At 37.8% G+C, this 19715-nt stretch overlaps 1 protein-coding gene across 2 annotated transcripts in view; it reads right to left on the reverse strand.

The window, feature by feature from the left end:
• PIK3C2G (phosphatidylinositol-4-phosphate 3-kinase catalytic subunit type 2 gamma) overlaps positions 1–19715 on the reverse strand; it is a 317803-nt gene that overhangs the window by 28984 nt on the left and 269104 nt on the right. For both annotated transcript variants that reach the window (XM_042795497.1, XM_032986468.2), the window contains 4 exons: positions 15122–15314; positions 14428–14549; positions 10003–10111; positions 1561–1636 (listed from right to left, as the gene is read on the reverse strand). In XM_042795497.1, the coding sequence (XP_042651431.1) occupies positions 1561–1636; positions 10003–10111; positions 14428–14549; positions 15122–15314 (500 nt within the window). The remainder of the gene's footprint in view (positions 1–1560; positions 1637–10002; positions 10112–14427; positions 14550–15121; positions 15315–19715) is intronic.

The following is a 19715-nucleotide window of genomic DNA, read 5'->3' on the forward strand; positions in this document are numbered from 1 at the left end:
ACCAGTTGATTGGGTTACCTGTCATATAGCTTTCATCAAACACCCACTAAACACATTCTTACCTCTGTTTCTGTATTCTCTTCTCTGATTTTGATGTCATTGACAACAAAAATAAAGGGCTTACCCTTCAGACTATATTGGCTTGGGACACCACTGTAGGAATTATAAGGCTGTAGTTTATTTCTCAACTTTATTACAGACTCAGTTCATTCTTTTGCATAAGAATTTTACACCCAGATTCTCTGTAATAATTAGGCACTTAAATATTAGTGAAATTCTTCTGAAGATCTGGGACTTTAACTCCCTTATACCTCAGCTCACTTTCACATATCTGCATCTTTGCTTAAAGAGTCTACAGAGACAGACAGCCCACGGACCCAGACTACATGTTACATTTGAGCTCTGGTTTGGATTTTCTGTGACAAGATTTAGTCTTGTATGTTCCCAACACCTAGGACATCTTTGCATTATCTGCTCATTCTTTTGTAAAAGTTAGAGCAACCATTAGTGATTTCCAATAGTCATAATAGTTTTAATATGATAATGGCATGCCCTAATCAAATAAACTCTACACAGGGGGAATCTTCCAAAGTCTGAGAAGCCAGGATGGGATTTATCTTGTTCTGATGGATTGAAACAAATGGTCCCAGCAAATAGATAATGAAGCCTCTGTCTGCAGAGAGATTAAATTAACTTAATGGACATGCAAACTAAATATGCAGAGATACTTGCACTCCTTTCTGAGATGTGGATAAGTAGTGATCTTGGAAACTATCACTTGGAGCACATAACAAACAGCTGAATTGTTGTGGTGCAGAGTGCAGCTGCAGGCTTCTTTATGATATTTTATTTTGCCTAAAAACTGACTATAGAAGATTATTTTAAGTGCAGAACTAGTGCAGTGGAAGACAATAAACATTCACAGTTTAAATTTTATGGTTTATGCTTTGGCTCTTAATGCTGTAATACCAGAAATTAGATTACATTAGGTGCTGGACAGAAGATGGAAACAGGTTAAGTATTTAGATAGGCTAACAATGCAGAATCTCATTTAGTAAGAAGTGAATTACCACTGTCATTAATAATGTATGCCTAAGCATTAACATAATGTTCTGTTATTTACCTGCTCCACTCATTGTGAAAATGGCTTCAGAAGTCATCCCTAATTTTCTTTGCTTGTCCAAGCACACAGTGTGCTTCGCCATGGTTCAGATCCCTTCCTCCAGATTCTCCTCTAAATATTTTGTTTCATAAAACAAGAAACCTGCCACAGTTTGTATAAATAAACTTTTACTTTGCATATAGGTACGTTTATTCAAAAAGAAATGAAGCAAGGCTGAGAAGAATATGTCAAAGTGAAAGAAATCTACAGGTCACATTACTAACACATTTTGAGACACCTTGAGAAATCAGGAATTATTTTTTGGTGTCTTTGTATCTTTTTTTTTTTTTTTTTAAATAAAGCCACCTAAACACTTTAGACTCACTTTTACATTATTATATTTAATATTATTGAAGAAGTCCTTCTTAGAAAGTAAGTAAGATTGGTAATCCACATACCTAAGGTCAGAGATGATGAATCTTCTGCCAGGGTATTTTTGTACCAATTCAGGAAGAAGCCAAGTACAAGCTCATTCTAAAAGAAAATAAAAATATTTTAGGGAATATTACATGTGTTCTGTTCCTTAAATTATTCCCCTCCGAGCAGATTGCTGGTAGGCTTCTAATGTATATACTGGATTTAGCAGTAAAGGGGAGCCTTTCCCCTCTGATCCTGGGCAAGGATCCCAGGGAATAATTTCTACAGAGGCACTGGGAAGACAGTGGTGCCCCTCAGCACTGGCTCAGGGATGCTGCATTGGTGCCTACCTGGCCCCTTTCTGTCAACACACTTTCAAACAGCCATGTGCCACGTGGGCCACAGATTTACATTCTTGCTTGATCTCCAGTGTCTCAAGATATGTATTAGCAGCTGCAACTACTTTTACAGAGCAGCCCATCTGTGAAACAAATGCAGTAGAACATCTTTACTGTGTATTGTGTAGTCGGCATGAAATTTGCCCTTGGCACAGGACTGACCCCAAGCATCTGATCTAATGTGTGCCTCCCTGAGGCTCAGATATTGTACATGTTTCCCTCACATAGAAGCTTAATGGACACTCACACTGAAAAGCTCCATACAGTTAACTCCTACCAGAAATCAACGGGGAGTGAAAGCGATAACCATATTTTGCCACCCTGTTTAAAAGAGTAATCCACCTTACATACTGCACAATAACTTCTGTTTTTATGTACTGACCTGTACTGCTCTAGTGAACATATATAACAGGTAGTTACATTCAGTTGTAAAGAATTAAAACAATAAACCAAATCCTCAGATTTAAGTATTGTGCACGGCAATAAAAATGTGAATTCTGAAATAGACTCTTGTGATTCTGAATCAAAGGTGGACAGTAATTGCATTTTATTAGCTTTTTCATAAAGCCATATTTCAGAATGGCCATTTTTTAAGACGGTTAGAATTGCTACATTCATACTGATGCTACTTGGACTGACAGCATAATGAATGGTTAGAACAAGAGACTTTTCAGATTCTAGCATTAAAATGTCACCATTGTTTTTTTCCAGGCAATGGAAAATAATGTGTCTCTTATCAGCAAGATGTACTTCATGTAGCATTTGTCCTTTTTCAATTTGACAAGATGTGGCATGATTTGTGCAAGGAAAAAAGAAAAGGCAGAGTTTAGTGACAAATACAGCTAGTGAGGAGTTAACGTGGTTACAGAAGACAGAGAAATAAGATATGTATATTCAGCACAGAGATAAGATTTAGCAATCTGGATTTATGTTAGCAGTCGCCTTTTTTTTTTTCTTTTTACTGTTTGGAGTTTTTCCTCCCACACTCATATTTTCATTAAAAGAAAATTCGGGGGAAAAAAAAAGAAAAGACAAGGATAAGCCAACATAATAGTTTTCCTTGAATTGAATGACAAATCTTTAAGCTATTAGCAGTGAACTGCCAATATACCTGTCTGCTCTGAGCGTGACTAATTATTTTCTCATTTTGTGAAGATAGCTTGCTGAGGAAAGTCCATACACCTGTTTCAGCTTCCAGTAGCTTTAAACATCTGAGTTATTCCCTGTGGGACCTCCATTTGCTCTTTCAGCACAAGTCTCAAGTGTAGGAAATCTCAAGGGTTGTAAGAGTATATTTTTGGCAGCTCAGCCTTTATTTGACAGCATGAAAATAAGCAGAGAAACTTAAGTAGTCCTTTGAGTTCAAAGATCTTGAGAGAAGTGGGCAGGAGGTGGAAGGAAGGATACACTAACTGACTTGAAAGAGAAATAAAAAAATTCCACACTGAGCAGCCTGGTGTTCTGCTTCCTCTCCTCTTACTCTTTCAGCAATAAATGGAAATGTATGAACAGAGAAGTGTGTAAACTGGAGCTGCAAACATTGTTTCAGGTGATAGTTCCAAATTCTCATTTCTAAAGGAGACAACACTGAAAAAAAATGACATTTGGTTTAAGTACAGAAGTGGAATTCATGCAGATCAGGCATGAACATGACAGGCATGTAAGCTGCTGGTGCGACATCACTGACTTAAAAGCTTTCACTGCCTGTGTGTCCATTGTACTCAACAGGTATTGAAGCATGTGGGGAAGCAGCAAGGTTAATGTTGGCAAATGGAATGCAAAAACATAATGGAACAGATAATGCATCAGGGGCAGATATAACAGTCCATCCAGGGCAAAGTCCTTCAAATGAAATGGGGGAGATGTCCCACATGTTTGCGGCAATAAGAATTTTGCACACTTTCTTTCATAAGACACCAATTTCTCCCTGAACTGTGTTAATCTGCCTGCTGCAGGAGTCCACCGTTTACATCTCCATCAGCAAAGTGTCTAAGTATCTTCTTAAGTTCACCCTTTGTCAGCAGACCACCAAAGCACATGCTGAACTTTTAAGATGATTCCTAAATCAATAGGACTTCAATCAGTTGCACCCCAGTCAATGGGACTGAAGCGTATGTTTAGAGGTAAGCATGCATCTAATTACACTGTTAAATAGACACAGGCACATCAGAGCTTTTAACATAAGCAAGATCAACAGCACACTGTATTTAGGTAGTGTTCACTTCTAAACAAGCAATGGTTGTTACAAAGATGTGACCATAGGTGGGAATCTTAGAGATCCTGTGACAGTCTCAGCAGATAGGCAGGCACTGAAGATGACCAAAAGCACTCACCTACCCTCTTCCCCTGGAATTCTTACCTCTAAATTGCTAAATGGAAATTTCCTAAAATACTGACCATTCAGGGACTTTCAGGAAAGCCTCCTATCATTTGTCTAACCATTCTTACCTAATGAGATAACAATCTCTAATAGGTAATGTTGATATTTTTCCAGGTCACTCAATAACATTATCCTACTGGGGAACAGCCAGGTATGTATGGGTGCATCAGTATTGGTCTGGCTAGAACTCATGCATGACCTTTTTTCAGCCATTAAACTCAAAAGGGAAAGGTTCCACCTTTACTTACGCTAGGTTACAACTGAAATAAGAAATTTCAGTGGCGTTGGGGGGAGCTGGCAGAGCCCTTTACCACTGTAGCATAGTAGAATTTGTCTACTGCTCTCCATCAGAGACTGACTAGAAAAGTAATCTGCTGTTAGTGAAATGCAGCCAGATTTCAAGACAGATTTAATTTCGTTAGAAAGAAAAGCAGCCTCTCCCCTGCTTTAAGCTTTCTTTTCAGATGTGTTAGAGTAGATTTGTGGTCAGAGAACACCCATGCACCTGTTATACATTAGCAGGATGGAGAATCAGCAGGAAAGAAAGAAACCAGAAAAAGCTGACCTTGTTGCCGCTATTATAACTTCAGGAAAGGACAGCAGGAAAGAGAGGACCTTGAACCCTCCTCATTTTGTCTCTGCTGGGTGCCTTTCTGCCGGAGGACAGGAGTGGTGGGAGTTTAAGGGACCTACATACCTCGGGTGCACTTTGCACCACTGTGTTATGTACCTCCATACGGGCACTGTAGAAGCATTTTCTCATCTCTGCAAATCCCAAATATTGCCAGTGAATAAAATACAAATGAAATATGGGAAGCTCTTATCAAACTTGATTATTTTTATAGTGTAAAACATTAGTCACTCTAGAACAACACTGTGGTCCTGGTTTTTACTGTATGCTTGAAAATGAGTGCATATAATTTACAACCATTTCCATTTACATCCTCTTTAAAGTCTTTTTACACAGCCTATAAGTCACCATAAAGCTGTTTATAGAACCTATCCATAGCTGACACACTGTCACTGTTTGCTTACCTGCTTGCACTAGGTTTATCATTGGCCCCAAACTCCTTACGTAATTTAGATACTTAGAAAACTTTTATAGACCCAAAACCCAATATACCTAATTTCTTTTCACTGACTAGCCTACTGTGCACTTGCACTTACTATTATGTTTGCCAACCCCTCCCCCACCATGATAAACATACCCCCTCAAACATCCAAGCCCACTGAACTCTCACACAAAACCAATCTATTATAAAAGATGTAGCACAAATAACATATGTTCATTTCAGGCTATGTAGTTTTGCAAGATCAGTATGTATATCTAGTGTCTGAGCTGTGTTATCAATAACAATATCCACAAATTAAATGCCACTTCTAAATGATGAGAGATTATCCACAGAATGTTACTATCTGGCTGATGGTACTAAATGTGCGTGGTTGTTATATAAAACATTGCTTTAGATTCAGTTTTAGATTTTTCACTTGTAATGCCCAAGCCAGGTGCAAGTTGTCTTTTCAAGATAAGCATGAAGTCATCCAGCTTTGTGAACACTGCTGTGTGACACCAGGGCCAAGAGCAGTCTAAATTAATGGAGCCTTACCTTGCTTTTGTGTCCCCAGGGAGTGTACAACCCTCCTACAATACAGCAGTAAAATGACAAGCCACTAAGGCAGACCTAATTTATATGATATGTTACAAGATTTGGGCTGCAATCTCCATTTAGCCCATCACTCTGTTGAGTTAAGAGTGAAATAGAGAAAAATATAAAAGTGGTCAGCAGTAGCTGCCTTCTGTCACAGATTCGATTTACACTTTGATAATGTGTATTTTTGTCCTCTTCCATGTTACCAACCTTTAATTTATTGTTTCTTGATGCTTCATCTCTTATTGTTAGCACCACTTGGTTGTTTTGCCATTTAATGAAGCAAAACTCTAGGAGTCTAAACACTGTTGAGTATGTTTCCTTGCTGACCTAGAAGACATTTAACACCTACAAGGTGTTTTAACGCATGCAGCTGATGAGCCAATCAGTAATGGTGCAACTGGCACTAAACTGAATATTCTTATGGTGTGGATCACATATATTGCTACTGATTTGGGAGGAGTAGGAAACTAAAAAAGGTGCTGAAACTTGGTTTTGATCCTATCTGAAATGACTCAGTATGACAATGAAGTTGCATCAACTTTTGCATTTTAGTGATTGATGTAATGAATATAGCTTGTTGTTTATGTATCTAGTCTGGTGGTGTAGTTAGTTATAACCAAGTGTTAACCTGAATTTAGGAAAAGCACTCCTATGCTAGGCAACTCTTCAATTAATGTCTAAGAGGAAGTCAATGAATGAGGCTTACACCCAAAGTAAAACACAGAATTAAAAAAATTCTTTGAATAAGGTTGTCCATGAGCACGTTTAAGCATCCAAACTGGCCCAATAACAAGTATCTCCATCAGCTGATGTTTCTGCATTTACTGAATCTGATACTGAGATTCAGAGACAGAGAAAGGTGGCTTGGAGTTTCTATTCTTTAAAGAAGAGTTTGAAGAAAACGTTAATTCCATTTGAGCTACAGTGCAAATGAGAAGGCAGCTATTTTCCACCTCTCCTCCTTCATTCAAATCATTTAGCAGAAAAGGTCAGTGACATTCTGACCTACTCTTAATTATAACACAATTTTCATAATCAGAACTTAGTCTGGACTAAAAAGCATGCACTTAAGGCATGACTGAGGAAGGAATTTGGATATAATCCAATTTTTTCTTTATTTCTAGGAATTTTATTTTCTTAATTGGTAGAACCAAGCATGTAGACTGTCCTGTGTGGACTGAACTAAAATTTCGATAGCTGAAAATTGTGTTTAGTCAATCAGGGTTATGTGTTTACAGTGACAGAAAGGGTATTTTATAATGAAATAAAAGCTCTTCTCTCATATCAGACAATACTCCAGCATACCATGCAGCTACAAGAGAGCTAAGATACTGTACAGGTACAATTCAGCAGAAATAAATGACTGTGTCAATAAAGTAAAGGGAACCCTGTTCTATGGGTGTCTGGTCTTAAAAGATTTCTTCACAAATTTCTGAATTAATTATTTATTCCAACATAATTTTACTATTTCATAGGTATGACAGTTTGGTAATGCTTGAGAGTAGACAACTCACTATATGGTTTTGGTCAGGCTCCCTAGCATTTTGAGAAAAAGGACAAATTTGACTGCAGAGTTGTCCAAGGCATGAAGAGAGACAAAATAATTGTATTTTTTTTTCATCAAGAAAGCCTCCTAGCTTGGCTTTCTGCTCAGAGCAAACCCAAGAAGACACCATGACACTTTTAAAAGACTCATACCAAAGGGAAAAGTAAAAAAGAAGCCTTCAGCTGGGAATACAAAGGAAATTCCCCACTGACTAGTCTCCTTGTTCTAAGTGGGTCAGAACACGTCAGTATTTTCTAAATTTCTCACATCTCCCAGCAGGAGAAGCACATTGAAAAAAGAATAATGATTCATTGTTTATAGAGTATCAATAACTTTAAAGGTTATCATCTAGAATTGCAGGTTAGCTGCATGGTGGTAAGCAAGATGATTTCCCGCATGCAATAGCACTTTACAGATGCAAACAATCTGTTCATTACTTTGTTTATTATTGTGCTCTCCCAGCTCAGCACACCAGTAGCTGTGCAGCCCTCTTAAGGCTCAAAATTGTTTTCTTCTCCTCACGGTTCAGCTCTATAGGCTGTACCAGACTGGAACAGTTTTCAGCAACTGCATAGTCCAGCATGTCTGAATAGCCCCACTGGGCTGGGTCAGAGCCACGCCAGCGTATGACCCCCCCCGGCAGATCTGTCCACAGTCCCCTCTGAACAGTCTGTTCATGCTTGTGCCCCAGTGTCCCAGCAGCAGTGTGCTGGGAGAGCTTACCCAGCTCCATGGGCGTGTGCTGCAGGACTGTAAAGGGGGGCAGAAAGGCATTAAAAAGCCCATTTCAAGGCAGCATGCTCTGGCTGACTACTAGCTCATTCACAGACCATGGAGCAAGAGGGAGAAGAGAGCTTCTGAGTGTGACCGGGAAATGTTTTTATTACTATCCCAGGGCTTTAAGCAGTCTAATTTTTCAGCCGTAGATTAGGCTTCTACACAGCAGTGCTTGGCCCAAATTGAAAATCCATGTACCTTACAACAGCCCAGAGCACAGCAGAAGATACAGAGCTCTGCATTTCTAGGTCACTGCCTTATATCAGTTTTTCCTCAACTGTGACCAAAAGGCGCTAATGTAAAATAAACCCATGACCCTAACATGAGTGACAGAAATTGCACAATAATTAACCCCAACTTGTGCAGTTTATTTGGTAAGGTCGGTCAAGGGAGCCAAGCACCCATGTCAGCTGTCCGTACCAAGTTAAGTGTCATTCTGTGAGACAGATATTATCTATCCTCTGGAAATTTTCTCAATTTTAACTCGGGGTATAGAATTTATATTCATATTAATAAGAAAACTGTTTGTTTTACATATGGACAATTTCCTCTTTAATCTCCGTTACAGAGTCACAGCTGGGAAAGTTCTACAGTTAGGCAAAAAATATTTTTCTCCTCCCGAAAGATGTTTGAAATTTTGGAGAAAAAATATCCTGTCATACCCTATTTTGGCATTCTAGACTGTCTATGCTATTAAACCAAGCCAGCCCCAGCCTGTGCCATGGTCCTGAGGCCACGGGCCAGGACACGGCTCACCTGGAAGAAGCCCAAGCTCTGCTAGAGAACGTGCCAACAGTGAAACAGCAGGGCCAACGCACAAGCTCGTGCCTTGGCTCCCTTGAATTTATTAGCCTCCACATCAGCCTAGGATCTAATGTAAAACACTGTTTTTTCCTGCCTGTCTGGCAGCTTTCCTGACAGTGGCTGGTCACTGGAAGATGTTATTTTCCCTCAAATCCGTGTCACTATCAGTAATTGACTGTTCAACTTCAGAAGCAACATAGTGTAATGACTTAACATCCTCCTGGGGTGCACGGGACCTGTTAGTTCTGTTGGACCTGGCTTTTACGATGATGAAGTGCATAAGGCTTTGTCCTGGGCCAGGTAATGACGAGTCAGTTGTTTGTAACCATTTCAACCTGTCATTTTGAAACAGGAGGAGAGCATCAAATCTCAGAAAACAATGATTAATAAAAAAGGAGAAAACACCAATTTTAGTGGACACAATGCATCATTCTGATAATATTGAAACATACTGGTTTTGGTCTTATGTTTGCAAAACAATTTCTTCTACATGTTAACTAAATTTTGAAATGAAGAGTATATCTGGGCTGAAAGAATGGAACTTTTCAGTTAAAAACTGTCAAAATCAGACTGTTCAATATTTCAAAACTTAGTCCTTTTTTAGATATTACATTCCTTAGAACCTACTCCTTACTGTCAAAAATTCAGTGAATCACTACTTTCAGATGGCAGCAAAGGAAGAGAAATTTTTCTGAAAAATGCCCTGCCAGGTCCAATAAACTATTTTTCAGTCATTGTTGTCTTTGTATTAAGTTCTGATGAATGCTACAATGGCTTCATCTCAAAACAGCTGCATTAGAAGATGTGTCATTTATGTCATTTTTTTTTTTTTTTTTTTAAATGAGGCCATGGAAAGCTTCCTGAAATTTTTGGTATAGTGCTACTAAAAGTCATATGCATATAAAATAAATACTGGAAGTGCTCACATTAGCCAGCTTCCTGGATCCACTTAATAGCTGCTTCAGATAGAGATTCAAATCTTTCACTCTTTTATGCTCAAGATCTGTAAAAGGTAAATTCCATGAGTGGGGAAACCTGCAAAAGAAGAGTATTCATAAATATAAGTCTTGTACAGTATTTGCTGAAAAAACTTCCTGCTATACTTAACAGAAGAAAGTTAACACTTTCTAAGAGGTTTTGCAGGTAGGGGAAGGGACAGGTACAGTGTCCAGATAATTGTTTACCTTCTTAATCTGGTTGTTTTAATAATTTGCTGATATTCTGTTACATGCTGCACCTCTTCTGTCTAAATCATTAACTAAAAAAAACCACAACACCCCCCCCCCCCCCAAAAAAAAACCTAAAAGGCATTTGTATTTTATGGTAAATAAGTACATCTAAAAAATTGACCCTGTATGTTCCCAGGAAAACACTACCCTTCCTATTTTCTGCACTGTGTACAGCACAGCAGATCTCTGATCTCAGCCCAGGGCTCATGTTATGCAGAGCCTTACCATAGAATACTGAATACCAAAGACTTACAGCAACAATATGACATTTTATGAATATATTATTGCTTGCTTTTTTACCTCAGCTATTTAGAGTGTAGATAAGTTTTTCAGAGCAGGCCCTGATTCCAGATATAATTTCAGGTGCTAGTAAAACAAAAGTAATATATGAAAACAAATGATCATCATAATAACAAAATAAATCCCAACAAAAGCAATAACAATAATAATAGTGATATTCTTGCTGAATTTTTATAAAGATGAATTTCATTTCAGTTTAGTAAATAAACCGCATATGCATAGAATGGTCTTATGTCAATCTCCAAATGCTTTTGTGATTGAAAATGTCAAAACCCCATGTTTTTTACTTGAATCGTCTCTGCGTTTTAGAAACCATGCACATTAGGTCAATCAAAAGGTTAGATTTTTAACAATACACATAATCAAGTTATATTAACCTTGCCCTGACAAGGACTATCTCTCTCTTGGGTTGAAGGAACATTAGAAAAGCTATCTGTGCTAAATTGCATGTAATGTGTTTTGTGATACGGCTTGCTAATATTGGGATTCATAACTAGTATTATGCTTTACATCCTCTAATCTATGTGGTATAGAAAGGTAGAAGTTTTGATATGGTTGTACTTTGTGTTACACCACCACTGTAAATAGTTAACCGTGTCTTGTTTACAAACCTCTTTTCTTTGGTACAACCTTGTTTATTCAATAGATCTCAAGAGATATCTGAAGGCTTCAGAGAAGTGCCTAAAGAGCCATCTAGCAGTGCAACACACTGAAAAGAAACACTTGGCTGGTCTTTTGAAAGGCAGCTGTGTAATACTGTGAGGAAGAAATCCGCACTGGTATAACTTAGTCTGCAATTAGAACAGCAAGGAGCCAGGATGATAGCAGCGTATTGTATGTATGTGTGACCTTTTGATTATTTTTGCCTATAGCACTGAAAGATCAGGGCTCAGTTAGGCACTGTACAAATGAGTAGGAAGAGGCGATTCTTGCCTCACGAAATAAGTGACAGGACGCGTAATGAGGCGAGGGAAGTGATACGACCCAGGATCATGACATATACAGGCTGCACAAATAAAAATAGAGCCCAGGTCATTTGGCTCACATAGATAGCCTGTGAATGTTCTGGGTTCCTCTGAGGCACAAAAAGGACTTCTTTCAAGAGATGGTAGGGAGGATCTGCTTGGAAGTAGCTTAAAATCAATTAGGTTGTATAACACAAAGAGAGGAGTCTGGCTGTAAAATGTAGGTCCTCGAAAAATGCATTCTAAGCACAGTGGCCAAACAGCGGACAGAGAAACTGCTGACTGATAGCACCAATAACCACTGCAGTGAAGGACAATATGAACCTTGTGGTAGCACTGAACACTTCTTTAAAAGGCCTTCAAGTTTTTGCTGAATTGTTCCTATGGCTGAAACTGACTTTGCACTTGTGAACAGACTTGTGTTATGAAAGGTTAACTCCCCAGGCTGATTTTGAGCTTTGCATCTACCTTAAGTAGATCATAAAGATATAAACTTGCACCACATGCAGACATCCGGCATAGCAGATTCAATTTCCTACTTATTAACTTAAAGAACATTCTGTGTATGAATTACGTCACTTAAATTCTTTGTTGGGTGAAATGATTTTTGGCCTTTTAAAAAACAGTAATTAAACACAATTAATACTCTGTCTGAAACCAAATAGGAAGGAAGGTACTAGAGTGCAAGGGCTTGCTTGGGGCAGCTGTGCTTTGACTTATAAATATGGGATGAATGTTTATATGTCAATAGCAAAATTTTAGACACTGAGAACTCTGAGCCTTTGCCATTAGAGTCTTGAAATAACAGACAGTGTTTAACACTTGTGTAAGCAGACTCATATCGCATTATTTCCTCCTAATGAGACATGAATATATACAATTACATCAATCAATAGAAAGCAGGAACCAAGTCCCTTCTGTTAGCAGTTCCAATTATTCTAATAATATTAGACGTTTTACTTTTAAATCATACATTTTCAAACTGATTTTGTGGTTACATTATGGAACAAGGCTTCTTCCTGCCTTTGAAGCAACTGGCATTGACCAGAGTTGGAGCTTTGTTACACACAGACAGACAAATGGTCTAATATGGTATGACAGTTTCTGTGATAACTTCCTATAAAGAAATAATTAGGTTTTTATTATTAGAATAAAATCTGGAATACATGAAAAGCCTCAAACTGATGAAGATCTGTTAGAAAAAAAATCCCCAAACTTTAGCATTAAAGAATATACATATAAAGAAATGTCATAAAATGAATTACTTTAAAACAGTCTTGGGGAAAGATCATACAGTGACAGGTTACTGCTGGGACTGAATTATGACAATAAAGCTCTGGAGCTCTTAGACACAGCCTCAGCATAGGCAGATTAACCCTCTGTGAGATCTGGAACTCTCTTTTGCAGTGGAAATGTTGTGAGGGATTTTATTAAAGGTAGATCTATCTGAAAAAATGGCTAGTACTATTTTTGAAATTCGCTACAGGGTTTCTGAGGTCTATGCGTTTCTAAAGAGAAATATCTTTTCCTTCAAAGGGCTGTGGTCACCACAGGAAAAAATTATAAATACGTACTTGTTAAATATTTTATTTTACAACCTAATAGTGTGAAAATATCTCTAAATTGAAACCATGATTCAAGCATTTTTAGCATTTAGTTAAGTTCCAATTCTCACCAACTGCTGCAAACCAGTTTATGTGAGTCAGTCATAATGGGCCAAACTGGAATCAGTTGAAATACTCTCAGTTAGGAGAAAGATTCTCTACAATTAAGCAACCTAAATCCATTTAACTGAATGCCTCTCACAAGCTTGGGAGGATATCAAATTTGGATCTGAAATTCATGGACTTGATTTTCTAGAGTCAAACCCATGTTGCTTTTGGGTATTTACTTTGGGTCAAATATCAGACCTTTCTATTTTTCAAGCCTATCCCTTGAATCTCAGCATGGTTCAAGGAAACTGCTTGTCTTTTTGCCCAGCTTTATACTTTGTTGTAGATTGAACTTGAGGAAGGGCTTGTATAAAGTGAGTCAGCATGACTGTTTAAGAGAGGACAATTTTGTTCTCAATGGTGTATGCAGTATAATGTATATGATATTTGTAGAATATGTAATTCCACTTGTATTACCAAAGCCATAGACAATCATTACATAAGGCAAAGCTGTTTTACATAGGTCAGAAATAAACCGTTGGACTCACTGTTCCAAGGAAACTGTGAAGAAATAAGATTCAGAATATGAAAGGCAGGAATAGGCATGCACATGAATATAAAGCAATATTCAGAATTATTGCAATGTATGATAACATATTTTTCAAGAGATATTAAACTGAATGATATGAGGTGTAAAGTATCGGGTTGTGGGGCCAGGACAGTATGTAAGATTACTGCATATTTCTCAGCTGTGCATCTTTTTGTTAAAAGGTTGATCATGCCTGCCAGCATCAGAGATTGGCTTGTTTCTGTTCTGATCCAGTGTGAACATTCCTACACTGCTTTAATATATGGATTTTGTTATGAGTTTTGATCACCATCATGCAGAAAATAAAAACTATTAAAGGCCCTAGCATGCTTTTAATGAAGTCAATACCACTTATCCTTTGATTTCAGGAATAACTGTGTTGGGCCCAAGCTGTTCCCCCCTTCTCCTCCCATTAAAAAAGGAACAATAAAATATATAAAAGTTACACTGTCACAATGGTCTATGGATTCAGTTTCTTCTGGGCCTGAATAGAAGGCTTGATAGAATATGTCTTTGTGTTTCTAAAAATATGTTTGCCGTACATTTTCTCACATTTTTATCTGTTCACAGAGAACCATTTAACAGCAGAATAACATTCGCTAATATGCTGCCTTACTCTGGGAGGGCATGTGATGGAAATTGCTTCTGGAGATGGCTGTGAAGTTTTGAGAACTGGTCGAATGATTTTTCCACAAAAGTGACCACATTGCAGGTTTGCACCACCTGGACTAGATATAGCTGTATTGGGGAAAAGGGAGAGGCAGAAAAGAGAAATTATCAGAAAGTCACATTAAAAAAAATGTACTAGAGAAAATACAGGGTGATTTTAACAAAGAAAAACTTTTCTTTAATATAGTGCCAAGTGCCAGAGAATTCAGTTTGTAATTTACAGTCTTTGCTGTACAGAAAGAGAAACTTGCCTGGATAGCATGCAACTCAAGCACTGAAAGATCACTGCAGTGTGTGAAAACTAATAATGCACCATTAAAGCATCAAATAACAGCCTCCGATTTCTATTAGGCTTCCTAATTTTGTGCCATGCTTTCCTTCTGGATGCTTTAATTAGCTCTTGATTTATTTTTCACTATAGGGCATGAACTGTTCTCCTTAATGGCTCCCTGCTAATAGCTGTCTGCCTGGTGTACTTTCTCTCGGGTAGCTCATTGCTTATGGCACTGCTGTTCATCCTGTGATCCTTTTAATGTGGCACAAGCACATCTTCTATAAAGCAGGAGGGAGAGTATATAAGCTCACAGAGGAGTCATTAAAGATCAAGGCAAAAGAGGGCAAGCAAAGAACATAATACGTACAGAGTCAGACTTTTTGATGAACCCCAAAATGGTGGCTCTTGCGATTGACTTCTCTGCATCCAGCATTGTCCATTCTTGGGGGACAGTCTCTGGAGCTGGAGGCTTTGCAGAGCCTGTCACTGACATCTGTACAAGCGTGTGGATCAAGTTATTGAGTTTAACAGGAAAGCACTCCAAACTTTCCTTTATTTTCCTGAAGAACAAACAGAAAAGGCGCTATTTATGCATCTGTTCTGTTTCCATTTCTTGACCCTTGTTTTTACGGATGCAAGAACCAAAAAACCCCAAATCCTAAAACCTATCTCACATGAGCACGTACCCACATACACGCCAGTCACCGCTGTGCATATCCAGCCCCTGAGCTCCACTGCTAAAGGGAGTGCTCTTGACATAGCCTGTCTCATGGTTTACCTTGAGGTAGTTATTCTTCATGAGCTGGATACCATCACCCTTCTTTCAAATGATAGAGACAGACAGAACATTTCCACATGCATTTTGAGGAATTCCAGGATAGAACAACAAGTGTTCTCTTCAACAGGTAGGGAAAAGTGCCCTAGCACTTTATTTTTGATTATACTTACCTCACATGCACTTACATGTGCTTGTGCAAAGTTCTTGCATCCAATTCATGATTTAGCTGTATATGATGTGTTGCTAAATCCTCTACCCAATTCTTAAAAGCTCTATCCCTGTGGAGTTGCTTAAAATGAAACAAAGAGAAATTTTCTCCCCATATCCCTCCCTGTCTCATCTCTGTGCAAGGGAAGCCAGAACACTCTAATTTCCTAGTTTCAAGATTCTTCATCAGCAAATACAAGGCATATTAAAAAGATAACTATAAACACCTGTAGAAATGTACTGCAAATGTGTTTTAACATTAAAGTGAACTTAACTTGAGAAATAACACTGCAAGATAATCACTGGTCTTTGAAGAGTAAGATACAGTACTCATAAAAAACACTTGCCCTCTTAAATTCAATTGCTGGTTAAGATCTATTTAACTTGTGATGCTAATTTTTATCTTTTTCTTTCTATTTCATTTACTTCTACAGCTCTCTGAAGATATTTTGGATAAATTCTAATGATACAGAACAACAGCCCATTAGTTTCAGGCCATGTGGCAGGAAACATCTACAAAATTGTCAGGGTGTTTTGTTTTCTGTTTTGTTTTTTGTTTTGTTTTTTTCCCTTCCAATTTTGGACTATATCTAACTAGCTTACAATACCCTTAACCACCTTCATCATCCCCTGTTCAAAGCTGAGCAAATGCTTCAAGTGTCATTTTAAATTAAATTCTTATTCATGGGTTTCTGAGAGTGGATTGAAATGAGAACTGCAATCAATTGAAAGCAACTCCATTCATTGCATTAGCCTAATTTTCATGATCTCAGACATTGTGGCTAAAGTCTGTAGCTTTGTAGTTGCAACCATACCAAAAAGAACATTCTACCTGCAGGGAGCTCCCCAACTCATCCCCCCAAACTAAAATTTCATTCAAAATACTGTGTGAATTTATCATACACCAATTAGGCATAATAAACTGAGAAAAGAAGATTTATATGTTTTTCTTAATGGAATACACGGAAAGGTATCTCTGAATTGATTCAGTTAATTATCTTAATGATTAATTACATTCTGCAGAAACAGATACATACAAACTATTTAATAAATGACACAAATTAACACTCAAATGGAAAACAAGAAAACAAATCTTATTTCAAAATATTAATACAAAATAAATTCAGTGCTGATTAATTAGGTTGCATCTGTGGTGAACTTTTCCTTCTTAACTCCTATATATTTAATTTAATGTGTAGCTCAAACACTTCCTAAATCACTGAGACATAATTTAGGTTATGGAATATGTAACTGGGCAATATTATAACAAAACAGTTAGGGAATTTTCAATATTACTATGAGGCATATTGACTTTGCAGCTAAAATCAGTGCATCTTAATTCACATAAAGCAGACCTCTGTTTATAATCTAGCATTAATTCAGACATCATCACTATGCAAAATAGCTGATACCAGAATATCACTATTTAAACAATTCAGTATTTTAATGGCTTGTTGTTCTTTCCATGGGTCCATTAAGCTTCTAAAATGCTTTTAACACACAGATTGTTAATCACACATTTTAAACCTAAAGAGAAGCTTTTGTTGTCATTGTTGCAGAGTTTCCCTGTGATTTATTTTAAATTATTACCTTTAAAAATAAAATAAAACAGAAGTATATGTTGTTTTCTCCCTCTCTGGATATTGTTTTCTCTGTATGCAGTCCTCTCTGCTAGAATAGAAAACATTAAGCAATCCTTATGTCATGCTAACAACAAAGAATTGAAAAGGCCTCTTTGCTATTCAGTTGACATCTCAGAGTGTGTCTTTACAGCAAGGTAGAACAACTCTGGTTATGGTTCTCTGCACTTTCTTTCAAGGGCAAACTGGTTTAAGGAAAACCTCTTTCCCACAGCCTCCCAATAGCTGGTTCCTATGCATGCAGCAGTGGGGCACATCAAATCCATGTGTCTTATTTTTTTAAAATTTTGCCATTTATTTTTGGCATGAATTAGTTCACTGACCCAATATATTACATTGTGGTATCTGATTCCCCTTTCTGCTAGCATTTTTAGAGTTCATCTGAAGGATCAGTGGTGGAACTTTTCCTTGAACTCTCCAAGATCCCCATACATCTTCTTTTCTCTACAGCCACATTATGTTTAGCCATAGGCAAAGAAGTTGGTACGGTCATGGGTATTTGTTTCTGAGATCCGCTTATTCCCTCAGCCATTACCATCTTTGCCTGTGCCTAAAGCTGTCTCTGCCTTCACAAAGATGACAAAAATTTTCTTAGTTACTTCAGAGCTCTGGTAGCCCAAACTGCTTAGAGAATGAAAACCTAATGGTCTATAGATGGGAAAACTGATGTGACCTGTACAAAGGGCATCAAAAACACAGGGTAATTAGAGGAAAAGTGTCATTAACTAGAGTAAGATTAATTGTGAATCACAATATTGCTAACACACAGTTCTCAGGCAGAAATATAGTTTTTTTTCCACATGACACTATCTGTTTATCACGCAGATTGGTGTCTGGCCTACCTCTCAGAAAAATGAGTTAAATATCCAGGATTATTGAAAAGTAATGATTTTTTCGCTTTCCACCTGCTGAACTGACTCTGAATTTCAGATTTGGCTTACAGTCTTTCTGCAGAACTGTCTTATTGCAGTATCAGATAAAACATGTAAAGACTGGTTGACCGCTTATGTAAACAGAAATGGATGAAAAAGTTGGCTAACACTTTCAAGAGTGACTAGTGATAGTTGGTGCCTTGATTTTTAGGAAGTAGGCATTTCATACGGTACAGGTATTCAGAGGACTGAGATCTTTTTTGAACACTCCAGCCTCTCTCCACAGTCTTTTAAGAGCACAAACACTCCTTATTACTGACTAGTTATCCAGATCTTAGTATTGGTATATATAATAATAAATACCCCAAACTTCAGAATAATTTTCCTTATCATTTTTGATGGCACCCTGCTTCTCATTTCTCATTGCAGTATAATGAGCAAAATTTATTTTCATGGGACTCTCAGATGTTAATGAACATTGTGCTTCATTTACATCAACTTTTGAATTCATGAATCTACCAGGCTCCATTTTAAAATAAGTTGGGTAGAATGCACCCAACAGGCCTTAACAGATCTCTCCAGAATATTTCTGCTTTCAGGGACAGACCTTTTCTAATTTTCAGCAACATTTTGTCATGGACAGTTGATATTCTTGTACACAGCTGTGATGACCCTTCAGTTTAATACCTTATTTCCCACTGTGATAGTATACAGGCAGTAATTATATTCCTTTTACCCCTTATTTTATGAGGCTTTAAAATCCAGGTTTACTTTCAGACTAACTCTGATCCCATGGGCTGAGCACATCAGGTACTCTCCTGACGTTCATCTTGCAGTCTAGTTTCCCTACTAGTCCTCCTAGGTGCCTCTCCCAGCACACAGGACATTCCTCTTCCCTGAGCTGGTGGCATGTGGGGTTTGTACAGCGGTTTGAATGCCTCAAACAACATAAATTCAAAGGGGAAGCCTGTATTCTGTTCCTCTGAGGCACATATACCACAACTTTTACAAACTGCTTGAACGCTGCTGAAAGTTTAGTACTGTAGTTTTATCTATGCCCTTTCAGAAGTCACCAGCTTTCACTGATATTTCAGCTGTTTGGGAGATTTCTTGCTGCAGTATCTGCAGCCACCTGAGAAACAAGGACTGGCTGATCAGTTTGAAATTAGCATCATGTTTTGAAAGGAGTTACTGTGAATTGTCTACTTTTAAAACTGCTGGCATTTGTGATTTAGAGTGGATATGCTCGACCTGGGCAATGACGGGTACCTAACAATTGATTCTATTAATAAATAAGACAGCAGATGAACCGAGAAGCACCCCCCTCAATTAGGCTGCTGAAGATATGCAATGGTGCTTTACTGGTAATTGTCAGATCCACCATCCATCTCTTATTCATGGGTTTCTATGAGTGGGTTAGATAGCATACTGCAATCAACTGAAATCAACTCCATTCATTGCATT

This window comes from Tyto alba, unplaced genomic scaffold (genome assembly GCF_018691265.1).
Source record: "Tyto alba isolate M040663 unplaced genomic scaffold, T.alba_DEE_v4.0 Super-Scaffold_21, whole genome shotgun sequence".
NCBI lineage: Eukaryota > Metazoa > Chordata > Aves > Strigiformes > Tytonidae > Tyto > Tyto alba.